This window comes from Cyanistes caeruleus, chromosome 7, assembly GCF_971803275.1.
Source record: "Cyanistes caeruleus chromosome 7, bCyaCae1.hap1.1, whole genome shotgun sequence".
NCBI classification, from domain to species: Eukaryota; Metazoa; Chordata; class Aves; order Passeriformes; family Paridae; genus Cyanistes; species Cyanistes caeruleus.
In genome coordinates, this window is record NC_141707.1 from 27,546,512 (window position 1) to 27,568,214 (window position 21,703).

General features: G+C 44.7%; 1 protein-coding gene and 1 long non-coding RNA gene across 19 annotated transcripts in view; one reads left to right on the forward strand and one right to left on the reverse strand.

Annotated features, from left to right (window-relative positions):
* Positions 1 to 21,703, forward strand: part of BIN1 (bridging integrator 1) — a 92,475-nt gene that overhangs the window by 64,966 nt on the left and 5,806 nt on the right. For 6 of the 17 annotated variants that reach the window (XM_086896412.1, XM_086896413.1, XM_086896415.1 and 3 more), the window contains 7 exons: positions 4,132 to 4,282; positions 8,360 to 8,488; positions 11,311 to 11,418; positions 13,044 to 13,067; positions 17,058 to 17,150; positions 17,924 to 18,034; positions 18,821 to 18,922. In XM_086896412.1, the coding sequence (XP_086752538.1) occupies positions 4,132 to 4,282; positions 8,360 to 8,488; positions 11,311 to 11,418; positions 13,044 to 13,067; positions 17,058 to 17,150; positions 17,924 to 18,034; positions 18,821 to 18,922 (718 nt within the window). The remainder of the gene's footprint in view (positions 1 to 4,131; positions 4,283 to 8,359; positions 8,489 to 11,310; positions 11,419 to 13,043; positions 13,068 to 17,057; positions 17,151 to 17,923; positions 18,035 to 18,820; positions 18,923 to 21,703) is intronic. The other 11 variants (XM_086896426.1, XM_086896419.1, XM_086896423.1 and 8 more) reach the window with 3 other exon arrangements.
* On the reverse strand, positions 12,482 to 17,600 carry LOC147652267 (uncharacterized). 2 transcript variants are annotated; one of them, XR_015288897.1, is made up of 3 exons: positions 17,461 to 17,600; positions 15,009 to 15,092; positions 12,482 to 14,444 (listed from the first exon to the last, which is right to left on the reverse strand). It is a non-coding gene; the product is annotated as an uncharacterized LOC147652267 (long non-coding RNA). The 2 variants fall into 2 exon arrangements; XR_015288898.1 differs by lacking the exon at positions 17,461 to 17,600 and adding an exon at positions 17,036 to 17,342.

Consider the following 21,703-nt stretch of genomic DNA (forward strand, 5'->3'; position numbering starts at 1 on the left):
TTATTTGCTCTGTTCTTGAGGATCCTCACTATCTTGCTCCATCCATTTAAAGTTTTGTGGAGGGCTGAAGGTAAAAGGAAGCCTCTTGTCTTGTATAAAGACTAATGTCTGCATCTTGCCTTCAAAGCAGTGATGGCATTGATTAACTGGATTGCTACAATACCTGGTTACCATAGGTCAGGGACTCTGACAAGAACATGCTCTGGAGCAAAGTGGGTACTACTGCATAGTGGCATGGAAAATTCCTCTAATTCTTGTTTTTCTAACTTTTTGTGCTGGTACTCCCTCCATGGGATCCTTACAGGAAGAAAAAGAATAAATTGTAATCAAGATGGTGTCCTGCCAGCAGTAAAAGAAAGTGGTGTTGGATTGCGACCCTTGTCTTTCCTGATCTGGTTTCCTGCTGACTAGGGCAAGTCATGCAGCCCTTCTCTTTGAGTCTGCTGTGCATACCTTGTATAGTGGGAGGTTGGAGAGTGAAGAGTGGTAATTTCACAAAGAAGCTGATGGGCAAATTTAGATATTTATATCTTCAAATGCAAGTAGTAAAGCAATATATTGTGTTGCTACTATTCTGAGGTTTTCTGCTGTAGGAAAAGGAGAATTCACTGGAGTACTTCTCTGGATGTCTGTCTCTGGTGTTGGTTGGACTGGTGTTGTATATGTTCCAGGCAGGAGGTTTAATATTTCAAATCACTGAGAGTGGATGGATTATACAGCAGAAGAAGAGCTAGTAAATCTCCCCTTGGTGAGCTCTACTCATTATGGGCTCCTGCTCTGCCTTGGTAAAGTCCAACAGCCCCAGCAGTTAAGATACCTGACCTGGGCTCTACTGGGAGTTTCTGCTGTCAGAGCAGATGCTGGGGTCACAGAAATGTGCAATCCCTGGTGCAGAGAAGGACGATCTGGAACTTGTTCAGACTGATCTGCATCAGGAGTGTACATTGTGCCACCATATGTTTGGGTATGTAGGTTCTTTTTTCCTACTTTCTCCTACCCGCTCCTTTCAGATTTTTTTTTTATTTCTAAAGAGTTCTCCAGCATGCTCTGGTGGTAAAAAAATTAATTACCTTTGGCTGAAAGGCTTAGTGTAAGCCTCAACTGAGATGGCAACATTTTCTACTTTTTTAACTTGAGAACTTGGCAGGACATGACTGATCTGTTTTTACCATATTGGAAAGTAGGTTTTATCCTCCAATGTAGGATTGTTACAAGTGCAAGGGAAACTCGTCTGCAGATGTTATTCTGCCCTTCCAGAACAAATGAGCATCATGGAGTATCTGGGAGCTCAGCAGCACTAAAAGAGGCTGGGGGATTTTGACTTTCCCTTCAGCTGCATTAGACACAGCTCTCTTTCCAGCTCTCTGTTAGCATAAGAAAGTTGACACCCCTTTCCCTTCCTTGCCTGATATTCCTGGAATAGGCATCACTTCCCATTTGCTTTTGGGAAGGAAAAAGAGCAATGACCTTGTTGTTTTGGCTTGCTTTTACTGTGATGCTCGTGTTTGCTCAGTAGGTAGAGTCCCTACACTCTTGCTTTTTCCGGTGTTTCCTGGGGCAAGCAGTTAGCTGGAGACAAGACTTTGCTCTGTGTGGGCAGTGTGTGCTCCCTGGGGACATGTGAAGGACAGAGATCCTGGTGACCATCTCACTTGACACTGTTTGCACTGGCTAAATTCAGCAAAGTTGCAAAGCAACAAGTGCAGGAATGAAGGTGCCACTCAGGGGGCTGAAAAAGGCTCAGCCAAAATTAGCACTGGCATTTTCCTAGGGGGACTGGCCAACACATCAAACAAGCTGTAAATAGTAGTGACTTAATGGAGGCTTTAGTGTGGGGCCCTCACAGCCCAATTCTTCCTCTCATCCTACAGGGGCTGACTCACATGGGAGTCTTTTACCAATATATCTCCAAATTAAGTCTCTGCCAGGCACTGGAAATAAGTCACTACAAAACTCTTCCATGGCCTTTAGAAAATAAGTCTCAACTCCTTTCTCACTGGGAGACTCACTGGAATTTTCAAGTCCCTAGAAAGAAAAGTCTACCCTTGTCTTGGTAGCTCAGCTGATAGCCAGTAGTCCCGGTATTCCCAGGGTAGTCTGGAAATTTGGGAAGTCCTGGCACTCTGGATGTAGATCAGTGTGTCCCCCGTCTTCTCCAAAGTGCCTTCAACTCCAAGGGAGGTAACATGTCCTTTTTTCTCCCCAGCTCTAGTATTAGAGTATGTTTTTTAATGTTTTCTGGTAACTCCTGTTTAGATCAGGACTTTACCTTCATCCACCAACCGTGACTACTTTGAATCTGTAGCACAACTTTGTAAATTTTGCAGAATTCTTTACAGAACCCATGTATTGAATTTATTTCTGGGGATTTCTGAGGAAGGACACTGTTCAGTCAGGCTGAAGAGCTGCAGGGGTTGGCATACGTGTTCTTTAGTCTCTCCTTCGCTTTTCCTTCTTCATGTCCCTCTTTGTCCCTTGGTGTGTGTGCCCCTGGTTGAGAGCTGCTGGCAGAGAATGTCACTGGGTTTGTTGCATCATGTTGGTGTGCTGTTGGCATCAGTGTCATCAAATATATCCAACCTGCATGTGGACCTGAGAAAAAAGTGCTTTGTGGGGAAATGTGTGTGTGGGGTATGGATATGGGGGGAGAAAGTTGGGGGAATGGGTGAAGGTGAAGTGAATGAAGAGGGAATGGGATGGGGAGCTTGAAAGCTGGAATGCTGAGCAGGGTGAGATGCTTGCTTGTAAGAGGAGGTTTGTTGAAATGCTTTGCTATCCCTTCTTCCTCTTGCCATCCCCCACTCACAAACAAATGTTTAGAAATGAGGCCATCATGCATGTTGGCCAGTGACCACCACAACTTGGGCATCCCAGTGTGTATGTACATGTCTGAGGCTCTGGGCTGTCTTGGGACAGAGCAAAGCAATAAATTACTTGATCTCCCTGCAGAATCAGATCTGCCTTGCTTTAGTGCTGGCTCTATGCCAGGATTTAGTGTCTCGAGTTGTAGGACAGAATATGTTTCTTTCAGCTTCTCTCAAGGCCTTGAATTTCACAGGAACTGTGACTTTATAAGTAGAGTCAAGTATCACTCCCTGTAGATGAGGTTGCACAGCCCTTCTGCAATGTGCTCTGATATATTTTCATCTGTGTATGGTTTTGCCAAACTGTAACCACTTCTGCTAAAATATCCCCCAGCAGTGAATTTTCCCTGTTGAAATTCTCTGGTAACCAACTTTTTAGTAAATCCCTCATGATTCTGTGTTTTGAAGCAGAGACTTGACTCACAGCCAGGGCACGCCTGTAGGGAAAGGCATGTGCCTCTTGCCATTCCTTTGAAAAATCTTCCCAAATCTGTCCAAGCTGTGAACCAACAAATGCCACTGGCATATGCTACTTGCATCTTAATTCCCTGAAGAATCCCTCTTGACTGTGTCTCAGAAACAGTCTTGGAATAAAGACCAACTAGGGAGACCTTTCATAATAGAGAAATGTTTATTAGTAGCCAGTACCTCACTGTTCCTTTGCTGTCTGGAATGATCTGTGAAACCTCTGGCTACTTTGCCTCTCTACTAGCTTAGTCAGTTCATACCACATCAAGGAATAAGATATTCTGTGATTGCAGATTTAGTTCAGGTGTTGTGAATCTATTAGTCATAATCCCTGCAAATGTCCATAGACCACCACATAGAAAAATTCTAATCTATGGAATTTAAAACTAAATGAGCAGCACTGAACTCCTTTCCTCATCTGCTTCCCCAGTATTAAAGACTATAACTTAATGTCAGGCACTTATATATTTTAATGTAAGCAAAATTAAGGATGCCTGGTTGTTTTGTTTTTGTTTTTCTGTGTTTGAGGCAAGTATATCCATTCTGTAGGCATTGAGTGAGTAGCCTGCTGCAAAATAATGCTGCTGCAGTGTGTTGGACTGCGAGTGACTCAGCAAAGATGTTTCTCAGAAGCTCCAAATGTCTTCACTGCGTATCTGGGCAGTGAAGCAAAGAGATAAAGGAGGCCACTGATCTGTGGTGGTTAGCACAACTCCTCCTAGGTCTGGCTCAGACTTCTCTCTCTTTTTCTTTCCTCCTCTCTCCCCCTCTCTACCTCTTTCTCTCTCCATTCCTTCAGTGACAGCACCCCAGCGAAAGCAAATAAAAGCCCTTCGCCTCCACCAGATGGATCTCCCATCACCAGCCCTGAGACCAAGACTGTCAACCATGAGCTGGAAGCATCCACTTTGGAAGCACCTGGGGCAAGCATCCCAAAGTCACCGTCTCAGGTAGTGTCCCCATGACGTTGACCATGTCTCTGATAATGGCACAAGCTCTGTGAGTCAAAGACATCCATCAGGTTTTTTTTTTAGCCCTTATCCTGCTACTGAGCACATGGAATATGACCTGATGGTTGTTCTCTTCCACTGGTTCCTGAGAAAGTTCCTAAGAATCCAAGTTGCTTATTTGCTGTCTTTGTATTACAAGAATTGAGTGTCTTTGAATGGCTTCACGGGGGAAGGCCAGTAATACATTTTGCTGTCTGGGAGGATGGCCAAAAAGATCCAGGGAGGATGGAGTTGTAGCTAGGCCAGGAAGTTTGTTCTTTACATTTGAATTAACCTGTGGAATTCAGGGGTACATTTCTTCTCAAGAACTTTAGTAGTTGAGAAAGTTTAAAATGAAAAAGCTTAAGATTATAAGGAGAATATCTGTACTTTGGATGATGTTTCACTTTACTATCAAGATATAGAATATTATGCTAAAAAAAACCCAAAAGGATTATATTTTTATGCTATGAAGAAATTAGGTGGGTTCCAGGAAGAAGACAGTCCATTGTATGGAGTCTAATACCTTCCTGATGGCCTCCATTAGGCCTTTCCTTACTTAGGAAATATCCAGCAGTATGTGCAAAAAAGTAGATATAGCTACTTGGCACAACATATCATGTATGTCTTGCTTTGGGAAGATAAAACATTTATTTCATTTTCTTGTCCCTCTGTTGCTGAATGGAGGAAAAGCTTAGTAAGGAAAAGTAGTAACTAGGCCAAATTTACATTGGGTTCCAATCCTTGTGTCTCAGTAAGTGGGAAACTTAATCTTCCAGGAAGGATTGAAGCTAAGAGGGGTTCTGGCCAAACTGGTAAGAAAACCCACTGCTTCTGGAAAGAGATGGGTGCAACCCAGAACTTCCTTGCTGTTCCCACGCATGGTGGTGTGATTCCAAATCCAAGCCTGTGGGGTAGTTTTTCCCCTGTTTCTGGACAGCATCTCACGATATTTTTATCTCCACTGCGTATTTGATTTTTAGGATTTTTGAGGGACAGAAAGGGGATGTGTAAAAGAAAAAAATTTCTTTTACAGCCCTGTGAGATGTGCGGATGCCTGGCAGTGTCTTTTCAGGGCTTCTCCAGGGTCTCTGGACAGCTCAGCAGTGCAGAGCTTAACCATGGCTGTACCACCAACCTGGTTAGGACCTTTGGAGTAGGCTGTGTGTATGGAAAGAGAAGATAGGATATCCAGAATTATCCTTCTTTTGCAGGTTTTTTTTTTTTTGTTTTTTTGTTTTGTTTTGTTTTTGGTTTTTTTTTTCCCCCTCAAAGATTTCCAAAACTTGACTAAAATTTGGACCAAGAAATCATAGAGATTTATTAAGCTGTTCACAACAGACTTCACTCACCCTGCCTGTGGACTTGTCTTGCTGAGTTTGGACTCTTCTCTTTCCTTTAAATAGCACACAAAACCCTTGTTTTTGCCAGCCTGCAAGTGCTTTCTCCTTCGCTTGCTGCCTGCCTGCCCGCAGGAATGGGGCCAGAGGCACCCCTGGAGGAGCAAGCAGGAGATTCCAGCACAGCCCTGGCTTGGATGGGCCACAGGCAAGACTGAAATGACATTTGCAGCAAATGCTGCCACCGCCTGGCAGCTTCACTGCTTAATTCATCCCCCGGGCATCACTGCCGTGAACAGCAAGAGCCCCGCTCCACGTTCCCATAGCTGCTCAGAGGTGGAGCTGGCTCCAGAGGCAGGGAAGACAAAGGCAGGAGTTTCACACTCGGAGCCAGCCTGGTGTCTGTATGGATAAAATCTAGAAACCAAGTGTATGTCAGCTTGCCAGGCAGCTGGGAACACAAGCGTCTGCTCTCTCAGCAGTGCCCGACTTTAACACTGAAACCTTCACAGGTGTCACTACTCTTGACCTTTGGGTAAGTGATTTATTCAGGGGTCCTCCCCCTCTTTGGGAGGATGGAGCATAAAGCAACAAGCAAGAACAACTCTCTGGACTCTTTGTGTCTGAAATACCAACACAGAGTGTAAGCCAAGGCTGTGGAGAGAAAGGCAAGACCAGGAGTGTTCAAATAAGGGCTAACTAAAATTTTGAACTGTTCCCTATTCAACCAAAAAACACCCCAAACTTTTTTACTGTAATTTAATTGTTAAAAACAGTTTATTTCTGTCTTTTGGAAAAAGTGAATGCTCTCAGCTCTCCACAGAATAATTTGATGACGACACAAGACTTCAGGGGGTCTGTGAAACTTAAAAGGTCAGACTTCTGCTCTCAGTTACACCACTGAAACTCTGTAATGAGACTTTAGAAATCAGTGCAACTGTGCTGAATTTGGGCAGATAAAGCTCTGTGAGATCCAAGTCAGCAGAAGTATTTTAGAGGATTTGTTTTATTCTAGGCAAGAAAGTTGTTAGTGCATGATGAATTTATGGGTATAACCCAACATCAATATGCAATTATCTTGTCTTTGAAATGTGGTTTTAGACTGTTGTTGGAAGTAATGCTGGATAGTGTGGAAGTGGCAGTTTCCAAGACACTATTGCATTGGAATGAAGGACACTGACTGTCTATATTAGAGGAATAAATAGTAGAAGAGTTGTGATATTTTTGACTTGAGAGTTAGTAATTGGAGCCTTCCATTTCTGCAGAGGGTGGTTCTGTTCTGAGAACAGCATTTCCCTGAAATTTCTGGTCCCATCTTGCAACTGGTAGGCAGGGGGTTTTCAGGAAGGGATTGTTCTCAGGGGACATGGACATAGCACCTTCTACAAACAGTGAAAAGTTGGAAGTGAAAACACTTGTTTTAATTATTTCTCCTAGCTAGCTATTCAGGAGGGAAAAAAAGTGTGTTTTCATACACAATCACTCTCTCTAAAGTAGGTTAATCCAGTAGAAAATTTGGCATGTCCTTAGAAATCTGAATAAAGGCTTTGCAGACTCAGTTATGTGCTGGAGGAGTGTGAAGACAGGCCTAGGAGTAATGGATCTCTGTGTTTTAGATCTGGGCTTGACACTGATACACTGGGTGCAGATTGTCAGGTCTCTGAGTCTTGCTGCCTTGAATGCAGTGAGAAGATCAAGTAGCTAGAAAACTTCATTGTAAATGGAAGGCATTGTCATTGCTGAGCATTGCTGTGGTGCTGGGGACTTGTATGGCTGATTTTTTCCAACACAGCAGCAGCTCTTCAAAGTCTGATATGATCTAGAAATGATCATTAAGCCTTGTTTGCATCAAAATCTGAAAAGTATGTGGATGGGTTGGTCTAGGCAGGGTTTACCACAACTTCCATGGAGTTGTGGATACAGTGTCAGGCTGAATCTTTAGCATGAAGAGGAGTATTAGAACGGGTTAGAGTTACAGCGTGAGGTGGCTTTATGTATTCACTGAGATCTCTGTCTGGGAAACATGACTTCATTACTGTCAGTGCTCACTGGTGAAACTGAGAGCAGAGTTGGGCTCACAGCAATCATGGCTTCTCAGGAGTTTGAGTTGTTCTTGCCTAAAGCTGAGATGCCATCAAGAGCTCCTGTAGGCCTTTCTTACAGCACACTGAAAACCAGTGCACCAGGGAGCCAGTACTGGGCAGATCAGTCTGTCCTCATGGCCACCTGCCCATTGTAGGACAAATGGAGTCTGTCCTCTCACCCCCTCAGGTATGGTAAGTACGGAAAAGGGAGGCAGTGCTGGCCTGTTCTGTTGGATCATGTTCTCAGTAATTGATCTGCTCCCTTCCCAGTGGTTCTTTGGAAGGTTGCACATGCTTTAATTATGTATGCATGTCCTGTCAATGCATATTAATTGTGTTACGCTTCTCCTCTGCAGAGGGAAACTTGCCCACGGCTGAAGTGTAACTAATGGTGCCAAACCTTCTCTGGAGGCGTGTGGTTATTTATTTTGTTTTGTTTCAGTTCAGCCCTTCACCCCTTCCCCTCTCTCTTCAGATGGAGTTGATTGGACCCTGCTCTGTGCCAGTGGTTGTGATTTCCCTCACCTTCGGTTTTTGTGACTAACCTGGTTCCTGTGTTTGGTTTTTTTGGGTGTCGCCGTCTGTGCTGTGGCCATGTGCTCACTTGCATGCAGTTGAGGAAAGGGCCTCCGGTGCCTCCGCCTCCAAAAGTCACCCCCTCCAAGGAGATCAAGCAGGAGAACATCATCAGTCTGTTTGATGACAATTTTGTCCCCGAGATAAGTGTGACAACCCCTTCGCAGGTTAGCTGCTATGCCCTGCCTAACTTTTCTCTGCCTCTGAACTCTTCCTTCGGACCTTTCTTCTCTTTGGAGGTGTTAAGCCATGAAACCTGGTCAGGTGAAGGAGGAGAGCAAGCTCAGCATCGGATCTCAGAAGGCAAAGGATTACTTAGGAGCTGACTTAAAGGGGAGAGTGTACCTAAAAGGCAATGACATGTTGCCCTTTGAGACCTTTCATTCATAGAAAAACAGGAGAAATGTGCCTGGTCAAGATACCAGAAAGTAATCACTGCATTTGTTCAGCAACAGTGCACATGGATTATGACTCTCTTCATATCCTGTGGTGTGGTATGCTCTCTCCAAACCCACTGATCCTGAGTGTGGATGAAACATGTTTTTTCCTGCTCATGTACATCCCTAACTGCTGACCTTGGCATCTCTGCCAGTTCTGGGAGAAGAGAGTTTTGTTCTCTCTGTGCCTTCATCTATAGGCTTTGTGGTTTAAAGCCCATGTCTGCACAGAAAAGGCCAAAAGGAATCACCAAAGTTCTCTTTGCAAAAAGTAGCTGATGTAGTCAGATGGGCAGGACTGTGCCTGCGGTTAAGACGGCTGACACAGTCTGCCAGTATTGTCAAGTGGCACCTTCTGAAGCCCTGGAAAAGAAAAAGCATTTTCATATTACAAATTTTTTTCTTCATTTTCCCTTTGATTTTTGCCAGAGAGGCTATCCAGGTAGGAAGTTCTCTGTTGGATCTAGGAGAATGGCAGTCCTTATATAAACATAGGAGCCTGACCAGATTTCTGGCTGTATCATAAGATACCTACATCTACTTTATTTAAATATATATATACATGTGTATATATACATGTGTATATATATTTTCCCCAAATGCTTGTTAAAGCACAAATCATATCTCTGTCATCTGTGACTCATTCCCTAATTTCTCCTTGCATCACACTGCTCCATTGCCTCTGGTTTGCCACCTTCCACTCAGCTGCTGAGGGGCAGAGACGGAGTGGGGAGGGAAGGAAGTCCATATTAGATTTGGCATTGCAATAGATAAAACATGCAGAGTGGAGAGATGATTTGACATCAGCGTTGGAAGGCGGGGACTGCAGGCAGCTGAGCAGCTCTTTATCATTTTCTGTGCTTCCTTCTCCTTATATTGTAATGGACAGTTCTGTTTTCCCCATGGTCTGTATCATGTATTTCCATGTGAATGCCAGCCCTTAGACATATTCTTCTGCACCTGATCAGTGCTCTGAGCCAGGATGGGATCTGCTGTGACTTTTGACCAGATGGGAGTTCTGAGGGAGGACTTGGGTTTCCAGAACAATCTTCTTTGAAGGTCCCAACAGCCCCTGGCACTCAGTTGCCCAGGGCTGTTCCTGTCAGATATCTTAGTTTCAGTGAGCTGTCTTGTGGGAGATTTGGGTAAAGGCAAGAGGTGTTAGCCCTTGCATTCAAGTCTTGAAGGACAGGTAAGGCTATTCCATGGCTGCAGCCTTTGATGTCTCACTACCAAACAAAGCTAAAGATTGGGGTTGTAACCTCTGGTGGGTGGCCTGGATGTGCTGGAAGAGCACACTAGAATTACTAGAAAGCCAGTTGAGTTTTGCACACTGGTCAGGGCTCATTACTGTGAGATGGATTAGTTTCTTGTCCTCATCCTTGTGGATCTCAAAAAGACATGTTCATAAGGCAGAGAAAAATCTGTAAGAGAATTAGGGTAAGAGAAAATCAGAAGAGGTGAAAGTGATGGTGGTATTCAGAGGACTTACCTTAAATGGTGTCTCTTGCTACTTTCCAGAAGCTTTTCCATTGTGGAATTTTGACACAGCTGTGGAGACCAACCTGCCAAATTTTGTTATTGAAAAGGTGGCTGAAGCAGTAGGGCCAGTGAGCAGGGAGGTCATAGGAAAACAGGAGCAAATCTTCCTGACCTCCCAGAGACAGCAGCTTCCCCTGAAGCTGAGTAGAAAGCAGTATCTTCTTGTGGTTAGATTAAATCTAAACCACCATAGTCCAGTTTTAAACTCTAATAACTTGTGTCCTTTGTAGTGGCTTCTTATTAATGGTAATCAGAAAATGCGGGATCACTGTGTTTAGGCAGAACATTAATCACTCAAAGGGAGTTATTCTGCTGACTTTGAAGAAAGAAGCAAAGCTTCTCAAATTTATGTTTTTTTTAGAAGACTTGTATATGTAAATTTATGAGATGCCCAGAAATTAAAATAATTGAAAACAGCATTTTTGAACTGGGGAGGGATTCAAATCCCTTAGCTAGGGTGAGCTGTTGTATTTTGTATTTCTGACTCAGAAGGCAGGAGGAAGTTTTGGGAGTTAGCTCTGAGGTCTCTCAGACTTCCCTTCCAGCAGTTTGAATGGTTTTCTGACAGGATTTATGTTCCTGAGTTAGTTTGCATGGATGGCAGCTCTTTTATACGTGTCTGAGGAAGTCAGTCTTGGTCTGTCAGTATGAAGGCAGCTGGGTGAGCTGTGGGGAACAGAAACACATAGAAGAGCAGCTCTCCTGACTCATCAGTGGCAGTGATCCTTTTGACCATAGCAGGTCAGGTGCTCACACCATATCAGCTCATTTGGCCAGGTGGGAAGATGAATGAGTGCTGTGGAAAAGGCTCGGATTTGGTTTACAGGGCCTCCCTGTGAGCTGCCTGTGATTGTGGGCACCAGGCAGTCAGGAGTCACATCCAGTGCTTGCGCTGCCACCATTTCTTCTGCGCTTGCAGCCTCAGCTCCGGGATGTCACACATGCTCCCTCCACCGTGCACGCGTGTCTGTCTAATGCTCATACTACTTTTCTCCCTCGCTGCTGCCAAGTTTGATGCTCCTGGGCCCTTCCAGGAGGGAGCCAGCCTGTTGGATCTGGATTTTGATCCCATTAAACCAGATGCCACTGTGGGGAAGACCCCCACACCCGCCTCCCAGGTTGGTTCATATTGCCGTTCCTTTCCCTTCATAAGTGACTTGTTGCCATGTGTGGTGTGACTTGCACCCACCGGAATGATAACATGGACCTGAGCTGTGGGTGACTGGGCCTTGGGTGTGGGTGCCCAGGATGGGGACCTTGGTCTTCTCTGCTGGATGTGTAAGTCCAGGAAGAATCAGGTGGCTGCTGGCCTGGCCACAGTCAGGCACTAGGTGTTTGTGGGGTGCTTGAGCTTTGCTCTGATGATCCACTAAAGGCATGTCCCTCCCTAGAGCAGCATCCTCTGTATGCTGTATGTATTTGAGTTGTTACTCTGTGGATGGGAATTCAGCCTGAGCTCTGTGCTCCTGCTATAAATTGCTCTCAAATGGATTTTTAATTTATAGACATTTTGATAATCTGCAGTTACTTAAGATGAATGGATAAAAAAAATAAAGCTGTAAATGGATATTCAAGTGACATGAAGCCCTTTTTTTCCTGTGTATTCACAGCCTGCATCCATAGCTGTGAAGCAGCTTCCTGCCTGTCACAGTGTGGTTTCAAAAAGGAAGATGCCTAATTCTGTTCTGGCCTGTACCTGGTCCTGTCCTCTGCCAGAGGCAGGTGGACTGTGCCTCATTTTATGTCTGAAAGACTGGAGGCTTTGAAGTGCATCCTGAATATGGTTGTTGTCCTCACTGAGACTTTCCATTTTATATGTATGAACTGGTTATTTTTTGCCTGTGGATGCCACTAAAATCTATAATAAACATAATTGTGTTGTTTATAGTGCATCTCCAGTATCATCATGTTAAGTAGGTCTGTATGGCACAGATTTTTGTAGGAATAAGACTGCTTTTGTCAGAGAGATCAAACATTAGGCATATGATTCTCCTAAATTAAAATACTCTCTCTGCAAGATACTAGTTTTTATCATAATTTGATACTCACCAATATGGCAAAATTATCCCTTTTTTTGAATTTATGTGGAGACATGGTGTCTGCTATGTGCCTTCCAGGACAAGCTGCATATCAGGATAAGCTTTTTTTTTTTTTTTTTTTAAAAAATAAAATTACTTTTAATTTTTTTTTTTTCTGAATCACTGGTTAGAACTCAGATAATTGGTTATATTGACATAGGATACAAGTATAAATTTGACTTTAAATGGAATTATTACCCTTCCAGCAACCAACACTAATTGGGTTTTTCAAAAGTGCTCAGCAACAGCATATTTATTGTTCTAAACTAATTATTATTAGCTTCAGAAGTCATTAAAAGAGAGTCAAAAATCAATGATTTCTACTCGTAACCAAACTACAAAACATAGTGAAAACCACCTACTTATCAAAACAGTCAGATTTATTTCCTATAGGGTGGGCAGTATGGCAAAGTGGTTATGGTATTTTACTACTGATCCAAAGACACCACAAAATCATAGAATGTTAAGGGGTTGGAAGGGACCTTAAAGATCTTCTATTCCCAGGGATGGATAGATTCATATACTAATATATTCAAAACATGCAGAGATAAGTGCTGTTGAATGTGTATGTCTGCTTCAGTCTGATCAGTGTCTGTAATGTTTGTACTCGCTGAAATAATCATGTATAAATATGTTTTATTTTTGTTGCTCTTTGACATGCTTAGTCTTTACCTTGGGATTTATGGGAGGTAAGAAATTCATACGGCTTTTGTCTCTCATCACGTACTGTTCACGTGCTAGTGCCATCTCTGTTCACATGCCTGTCTCCTTTCCTTCACTGCCTCTCCTTCCTGCACACCCTAGACCAAAGTTGCTCTGTGTGCTGCTGGACCCTCTTATGCACCTTGTATGAAGCCCCAGGGCCAACCACGTTTGCAAGTCTAAGACTTACAATTCTACCAGTGCACATTGCCTTTCCCGGCTAACCCACTCATCTCACACTTGGCATAATGCTGTGACCTTCACCTCATACTTAATACCACTGTGGCATCATCCTTGCTCTCCTCAACACAGTTCCTAAACTCTCTATGTCCTGTTGGTCTTGTGTGCAGTGCATAAATATCCCAGCTGCCCCTCACCATTTCTGCCTGTACCATTAGATATATACAGATCTGGAATTGTCTGTGGTGTTTGCTGTTCATTGACCATTGTTGTCAGAAAGGCTGATGTGAATTCGCTCACCCTGTGTCTACACTGGAAGTTAACTGCAGGCCCAAGGCTTGCCTGGCATCTGCCTCAACCTCAGCTTTGGAGCTTGCTGACAGGGAGACTCTGCACATGCCCTGCATCTGAGCAAAGACCTGACCCTCATTTATGCCCTCTCTACACATCTGGCCTGGGCAGGTCTCAGGTTGCTGAGATTAACCCCTTGAGAGATATTTCAAGCACAACTACTTTTGAGTCCCTCTGGACTGACAGTGCCAGCAGTGTGGACAGAAGAATGCTTGATCTGGGTACTTAGGCCTTCTGCTGGAGCTGGCTGTATCCACTGAGTAAACTCATGGCCTTGGCTCATGCTGGGGAATTTAGTCCTGACAACCTTCCCGTTCCTGAGGGCCAGATCACCCACTAGAGTTAGTACTTGGGAGGACGTGACTTAGTCCTGGCCTAGGGACTCGCTGTGGCCACTACTCTCCTTCACGTGGGCCTAGGGGATGTCAGGAAAGAAGGTTTCCCCTGTGTGTTTTATCAGCCATCACTGTTTAACTTCTGTCATTCCCTTGTATGTGCATTGTCAATCTGTCTTTGTGGGGAAGAAGAGACTGGTTTAGCTAGGAAAAATCTCATTCCTTTCAGGTGAATGGGTAGGAGTGAGGTATGACTGTATCTGATTGAGCTGTGCTTACAGTCTCGGCTGTAAAAAGTTTTTTTGACTACATCTGTCATCCTGCAAACTGATTTTACCCAAAGGAGAATTTGCTCAACCAGTAAATACTACTAGTCAAGGTATTCACACTGTACCAATTCCCACCTTGGCATACCATACACAAAGAGCAGAGCTTCCTAAAGCTGGGGAATCTTCCTCTTCAAGTCTTCTGAAGTGTTTTTGTTATACATGTTCTTAGCTGTTGATGAGAAGAGACTTTTTTGGTGGTTCCTTAGTCCCATAGGCCATGAGGTTAACAACTGCATAGAAACTTGAGTGCAGCAGAGCTGGCTTAGCTCTGCACAGTGGGAAATGTGCATTTGGTGTTCATGATGCTGCTGTTGGAATAAGCAAAGCTTTTAAACCTGGTAACAGCAGTGAGCAATTTTCCTCCCTGTACTATCTTTCCATGACTGTAAATGCTTTTATAGGCCTCAGGATGCCCTACAGGTATATAAACTAGGGAAAAATAGTAGCTGACATGAAAATGCCCTTTGTTGAAATCCAGAGGATTAATTTAGATCAAATTTCTCTGATTTTTCCATACTATTTTTGCAAATTAGCTGCTTTAAAAAAAACAAAACAATCCCAAGCCCTCACACTGAGCTCCTTTTCACTTGTCTGTATAAAACTCATGCTTGGTCAGATAGAGCTGGCCTGGCATCTGTCCCAGTTTCAGTTTCACTGAATCCAAGTGAAAACCTGGGAGTGAATCCAATTAAACAGGAGAATCCTTTGTAGCATTTCATATGCATATATTTACCTTAGCTCTGCCAAAGCTGCTGAGGGAATCCTCTGTAGTATGGGAACAGCTCTACTCTTTATAATATCTTCTGGCAGTATAGACCTGTGGACATGAGGAAGGGTGTGATAGAGAAGGAAAGCATGTGTTAGATGACACCACTGGAGCAGCTGAAGGTAAAGTAATGGAATTTTATTAAATCAAGGATTTCTTCATTTATTTTTTGCTGCTGTTATTAGAATGCTGCTTGGAGCATTGTGCTAGTAGCCAGATGGCTGGACATTTAAGGTTTACCATGGTGATTGCTTTACTCTGGGGTTTTGTAAGGTTGTGACTATGAGAACTGCAGAATTAAGGAATATGGACAATGCCTTATTTTGAATATGATTGTATTCAAGGGTACATGTGTCTTGATTTAATGCCAACTGGAAACTAAGCACCACACAACCCCTTACTTGTTTCCTTCCCATTGGTGGGATGGAGGAGAAAGTTGGAAGAGTAAAAGTAAGAAAACTTGTGGGTTGAGATGAGACCAGCTTAATTAAAACAAAATAATCTTAATTGTAATGAGAAGGAAAATAACAGAGATAAATGAAACCAAAAAAAACCCAAGTGAGGCAAATGAAAAACAATTGCTCAACACCAGCTGACTGATGCCCAGCTCATTCCTAAGCAGTGCTGCCAGATGAGCTTTTCCCCTAGTCCATACATGAGCATGATGATATTTGGGATATCCCTGTGGTCAGCTGGGGTCAGCTGCTCTGGCTGTGTCCCCTCCCAGCTCCTTGTTCTCCCCAGCCTCCTTGCTGGCGGGGTAGCATGAGAAGCTGAAAAGTCCATGACTTGGTGTGAGCACTGCTCAACAACAACTACATCATCAGTGTTGGCAACGTTATTTTCATCCTAAATCCAAAACACAGCCCTGTGCCAGCTATTAGGAAGAAAATCAACTATCCCAGCTAAAGCAGGACAACATGTGTTTATCAAATGTATGAGGCATGTAGGCATGCTAAAGCTGGGTGTATCTATGTATTAAAAATGGCAAATCTTGGGAGTCTTTCCAGATGCTGCCTGGTCAGTCTCCCACGGGGCTCATTTGCAGCCTTGGTGCTGCCAGATCCAACATACGTCCTGCATTGTTGCAATTTCTGGGAGGGGCAAATGAATATCTTTAATTTTGTGTTAAAAAGAATTAACCTGACTTCAGACAAAGGAGAATAAAAACTTGAACTGCTGGAAGCTTGTCATAGGTGTTTGGTTGGTCTTTTGTTGTGCACAGAAACCCTTTCCCCAGGCTTTTTAGAACAGTCTTTTCCAGGCAGTGATTTGTGGGTGATGATATTGAATCTCCTTGGTGGTGACAGCTTTTGTGCAGTAGAGAGTTTCCATCAATACAAATGTGTTACACACCCCATCTGGAATATTCATAGAAAATTCTTAGTAATAGAATATTCACAACTCTTCCAAATTCACAACTCTTTGGGCCTGTCTGAAATCGAAGACAGCGGAAGTTAGCGCAGTCCTGTTTGATTCAGTGCTTATGTCATGTTGATGCTGGGTCTGGACTAAATTCCATATCTGGACACATTATTACCATGCTCTTCTGTTTCTGGGAGTAGGCGAGTACTTAAATATTCTGTTATTGTTGATCCTTGGAAGCAGACCATGGAAAGAGAGATCCTTGTTCTTTGGTGTACAAGAGAACTTGTATTCTCTTACAAGTGGGCAATTGAGATCTAACAGTAAATACTGTGTGTGTAAAGTAGGTTTGCACTTTAGATCATGAGGAGAAAGAGGCACGAAGAATTTTTGGCGTTTTGTTGATTGCCTCTGAATTACTGCCTACTATGTGTCTGGAGTTGAGGGATTCTGGCTTTGTTGTGATTTCCATGAGTTGCAGAGAAAGGGGGAGACAGAAATGTAGCCAGACCCTTCAGTGTCTCACGTGTTAGTCAGCAGATGGCTCAGGCAGTGGCACAGAGCACTTGGGCAGGCTGGGCTGCACTTCGCTGTGCACATGTGTAGCTGGAATGAGAGTAACTTCCCACCGGGATGACTTTTGTATTGCAGCCTGCAGAAGCAGCCCGTGCAGGAGCTGAAGCAGCTGGATCAGAAGCAGCAGCTGGAGCTGAAGCATCTAAAACTGAAGCTGACTCAGGATCGGTAAACACCTCAAGGGACAGCAATCCCTTTTCTCCATCCCTTTCTTACACAGCTCAGGTGGGAGGCTGGGCTGGGAAAAGAGCTGTGTAGCTGCTTGGAGAAACACATCCCTGCCACTGGAGGAATTACAGTGCTCTTATTCAGGGATCAGACTTTGTTGTTGCATTTTATCTGTGCTTAGGGAGAAGTTCTGCTGGAAAATTCAGTGAAAGAATTGTCCCTTCACCCACATTATGAAGTCAGCCCACAGCCCATGCTGTCCTAAGCTGTGTTGTCAGCTGGGTTCCCCCTTGTTTGCCATTTACTTTACCTGCCCTGTCCTCTGGGCTCTGGCTGTTTCTCCTGAATATTGAGGTTTCATCTTTTTGGTGACACTGCTGCACTTTTAGGGGACAGGCGTAGGTCCCATCTCATGGCAGATTGGTGCCTACAGGCTGTTACGTTTGAATTGTCTGTTCTAGGGGAGCTCTATGAGGTTGCATTGTGACCACAGCAACTGGGAAATGCTGGGTATTATGGTCTCAGGAAACCTACAACTCATTCCTGCCTTTCTGCAGCCTTAGGCAGAGACAGCAGTCACCAGTCCTGCCTTCTCACTGCCGCCTTTGCTGTCCCTTGGGGTGTTTTTATTGCTGACTGTTGTGCTGGGAAAACCCACTGAAGCCATGGGATAGTTGGGGTCTGGATCATCCAGGGTGGACTTGGAGCTTCAGTTTTGGATTCTCTTTTCTCAATGGCTTTTTTTCCCTTCCTTGGCTGCTACTGCCTACCAGAGCTCTTTGCCTGCTGTTGTTGTGGAAACTTTCCCTGCAACCGTCAATGGCACTGTGGAAGGAGGTGCATCATCTGAGAGAGCTGACATGCCCCCAGGATTTCTGTTCAAGGTGAGTGTGGGGTTGTGCAGCATCAAGTTCCTGGTGAGAGTTTTTTCCTCCCCTGTGAGACAGTAACTGCCTTCACTCAGCATGGCCGTGGGCTAAGCCACATTGAAAGGCAGAACATAAATTGAAGGAGAGATAAACTTTCCTTAGTTTGCAGCTTTCATTCAATGCAGCTTAATGCAGTTCCAGATGTTTCAAAGGATTATGTAAGAGCATCAGCATCTAAAGGTCTTGTACTGTGCAGCAAAACCTGTTCTCTGCTGCAGAGGTTTCTGTCTTGGTGTTGGTCACAGACTCTGGGTAGGGGATAAAATGTTGTGCTCCTGACAGGAAAAGTTAAACTTTGTTACAAGTGGCAAATTGAGAAGAGCGGGGAACATCAGCAGGGACAGAGGACTCTGTTTTTGGGGAAGTTAGAAAGCCAGGATTAACAGAGAAAAGTATAGGACTAGGCTGGGAAGTTGAGTGGGTATTCTGAATATGCCAAAGATCACTTGCAGCAAAGGTGTGGAGGAAGGAGTGATTTTGGGTGAGGATAAGCCACAAATTTAATGTGCATAAGGGAGTATGGTAGCAAGAAAACACAGATCATGCCCTGAAAGTGAGAATTTACAGCATCTTACTGTAGGAACACTTCTCTACTTTAGTCATTCCCACTTTTTTCTGTGAGTTCTGCTGAAAGTGGAAGAATGGCAAAGCCCTGAGGAATGTCAGGAGGTTCATAACACTTAGTCTGGTTTCAGGTGGCATTAGAGGCTATAGTGCTCAGTTCCTCTCCTGTCCCTGCAGGTCCAGGCCATGCACGATTACACGGCCACCGACACTGACGAGCTGCAGCTGAAGGCCGGGGACGTGGTGCTTGTGATTCCATTTGAGAACCCTGAGGAGCAGGTGAGTGGGGGAGGCAGGCTGTGAGCCTGAGCCTGGAGCCAAGGGGGTTACCTGAGCTGCTTCTTTCTTCACTAACAGTTGGCTGGCTGGATGCTGAGCCATTAGTTTGTGGCTGGGAGCTGGCAAGAGAGACGGTTGTCCTTGAGCTTGAGATTGGCTTCCTGCAACAGAGGGGAGGGCTCTGCTTGTTACTGGAAAGTGGAGACATTATCCTGCATAAAACATGTGGAGTAGCCACGAGTTGTTGTCCCTATCAGAACATTTGAGTCAATACAGGGGCTCTCTTGATTAGGGAGCCAAACAGAGCCCATACTTTGCCTCCTCACTTCCTCTAAACTTGATGCACATTCCCTGTGACCACTACAGCACAGTCTGTGGCATTGAAAGAAGTGACTCATACCTTATGATGTTTTCTTCTCTTTTTGACAAATGTGGTAACTCTGAGAAAAGAAGCTGGTGGTGGATGATATCTTGCACTTCAGCACAGCAGTGGCTGTTCCCAAATGACTGTGTTTGGTCAGGAGATGGCAGCAGAATCAAAGGCTAGAGCAGGTCTCGGATCCAAAGAGCAAGTCTTGCCACCCATCTTCAACCTGAGTTTACTTGTTCATGTTTTTCTTTAATTTGAGCTGTTTCTAGAAGCCTTGAGTAAGTCCTCCTCACTTTCTGTGTTTGAGGGCACCCACCTGAAAGTCTGCAGCAGTTTTACTACTTTGATTGAGAGAGGTGGTGAGTTTATAAAATTAATGCTCACATCTCTATGTTTCTATTTGAAAAAGGAAGAGAAATCTCCAAATAGATTGAGCAGTCATCAGCTCTTTGGGTTTGGCCAAGTTCAGATAAGATCTGGATTCCACAAGCGGTAAAGGGAAGGTGATGTAGTTCACTAACTCAGAAAATGTGGATCCTCTTTGTGGCCCAGCTGTTGGCTTTGTAAATTATGTAGGCAGACCATGCTGATGCTTGTGAAATGGAGCTATGAAATGCCAACAGTTCCCACACAGCTAGGGGAGGAAAGGTTTTTGGGGAACAGGCACTGGTCCCATCTGGATATTCCCCACTGGGTGGGACTGCCCTGCACAAGCATTTGTGAGCATTTTCTTCTCAGAAAGCTTTCTGGATGGGAAGCAGCCCTCAGTTTCTGTGGTAGGAGATGGTGTTTGTGGAGCAGATGGCGTTTTTGGATCAGAGTTTTTCATTGCCCTGTGTTTGCACTTTAGCTGGATGTGGGTGCAACAGCCATGAACTCAAGACTCTCCAAGCTACAGAGGGTGAGCTCTGAGTGTTGCTAACATGACTCTGTAGCTGCACTGAAGCCCTCTAACCCTTCTACAGTGTATCCTGTGCTACAGCTCATTTCCCTAACCTCAGCCATACCCAGCCAGGAGGTGCTGGCTGTTAACATGTGCATGAACTGTGCACGTGAGTGGAGGGAGCTTAGGATACTAGACTGATTCACGTCCCTACCTTGCAGCTTAGGTGTTGGTTTGTGGATACATCCAGGCCTGGGTTCACCTCTCTTGATAGAAGAAAGGGTTGAGGGCAGCAGCACTTCTAAGCTACCACTTCAAGTGATGTGATTTAAAATAGCCGAGGTGCCATCTGGGTCCTTGTGTCTAATCCCTACAGCCAAGGAGATCCTTCCTAGCAGGATGTGGTGGGAGTGATGCATGCATGCTGTATGGCACAGCACTATGTGCAAATGGATGAGCTTTGATGCCTGACGTGCTGTGAGCTGGAAGCTACATTCTAGACACTTGGGCCCCCTGTCTTTTGCCTCGTTGTTTGTCTTCCTGATTTATGGCATGTCAATCCTTCTGCAGCCCCTGCAGCTGGCTGCTGCAGATGGGCTCCCATCTCGTGTCATTCCCATGATGTCTCTGGAATGTTCCGATCTAAGGCAGCAGTCTAAGTGAGCCTGCAGGCTCTGGGAGCTGGGCATCTCTCGTGCCTCACTCTAAACCATAGGCTGCCCCACTGCAAAGGAGTGGGGTGTGTGCATGCTAAAGGGGAGCTTCCATGGTGGCAGCTCCAAGGCATGCAGAGAATAGAGTGGTTGTACACCTGAGCTGCAAGCTCAGTGCAGCTCTCCCAGCTTGAGTATCTTGAATACCTTGGATATCTCCCTCATCCCTAGGATGGAGAAGAAATCTCAATGCCAGACAGCCTGCAGGCAGAGGGTGGGAAGTCTGGGTTTGCTCACGAGCAAGTTCTGCCAAGCAGGGTTCCTTTTGCCTGAGTGAAAATTCACCTGTGTTTATAGATGTATAGGTTGGAGGCTAGGGAAGCCCTTATTGAGAGACCTAAATCATGTAGCCAGAATTTGAGAGTTTTGCTCACGTCACCTTGCATCGAACCAAACAGACTGCTGAGTTTTGGGAAGATGGGTTGGGTTCCTCTGCTCCCAGTTCCCATAGATCTGGATTTTGGCATAGCAAATAAAACTCATTTGCCGGTACCACCTCCAAAATGCCGATACCTGGGCGCTCTGACTGGAGCAGGGATGAGCACCTCCTGGGGCTAATTCATCCTTTCCAAAGACTTGTACCTGAGATGGGTGAGGTGAATTACATGTTGGAGGTGTCTGTCTCTTATGGCTATGGAGAATGCTACACCCCTCGTGTGTGCATTGTGAAGGGTGCAACAGGTGATCCCATCCTGTAGCTCTGGAGTCTCTTTTGGCAAAATTTCTCCTGCTTCAGTGGGTGTAAATTATGACATGTTTCTGTTACACTTGCTTATTTTTTACTAGGTCTGCACAGTCTGGGTCAGATGGGAGCT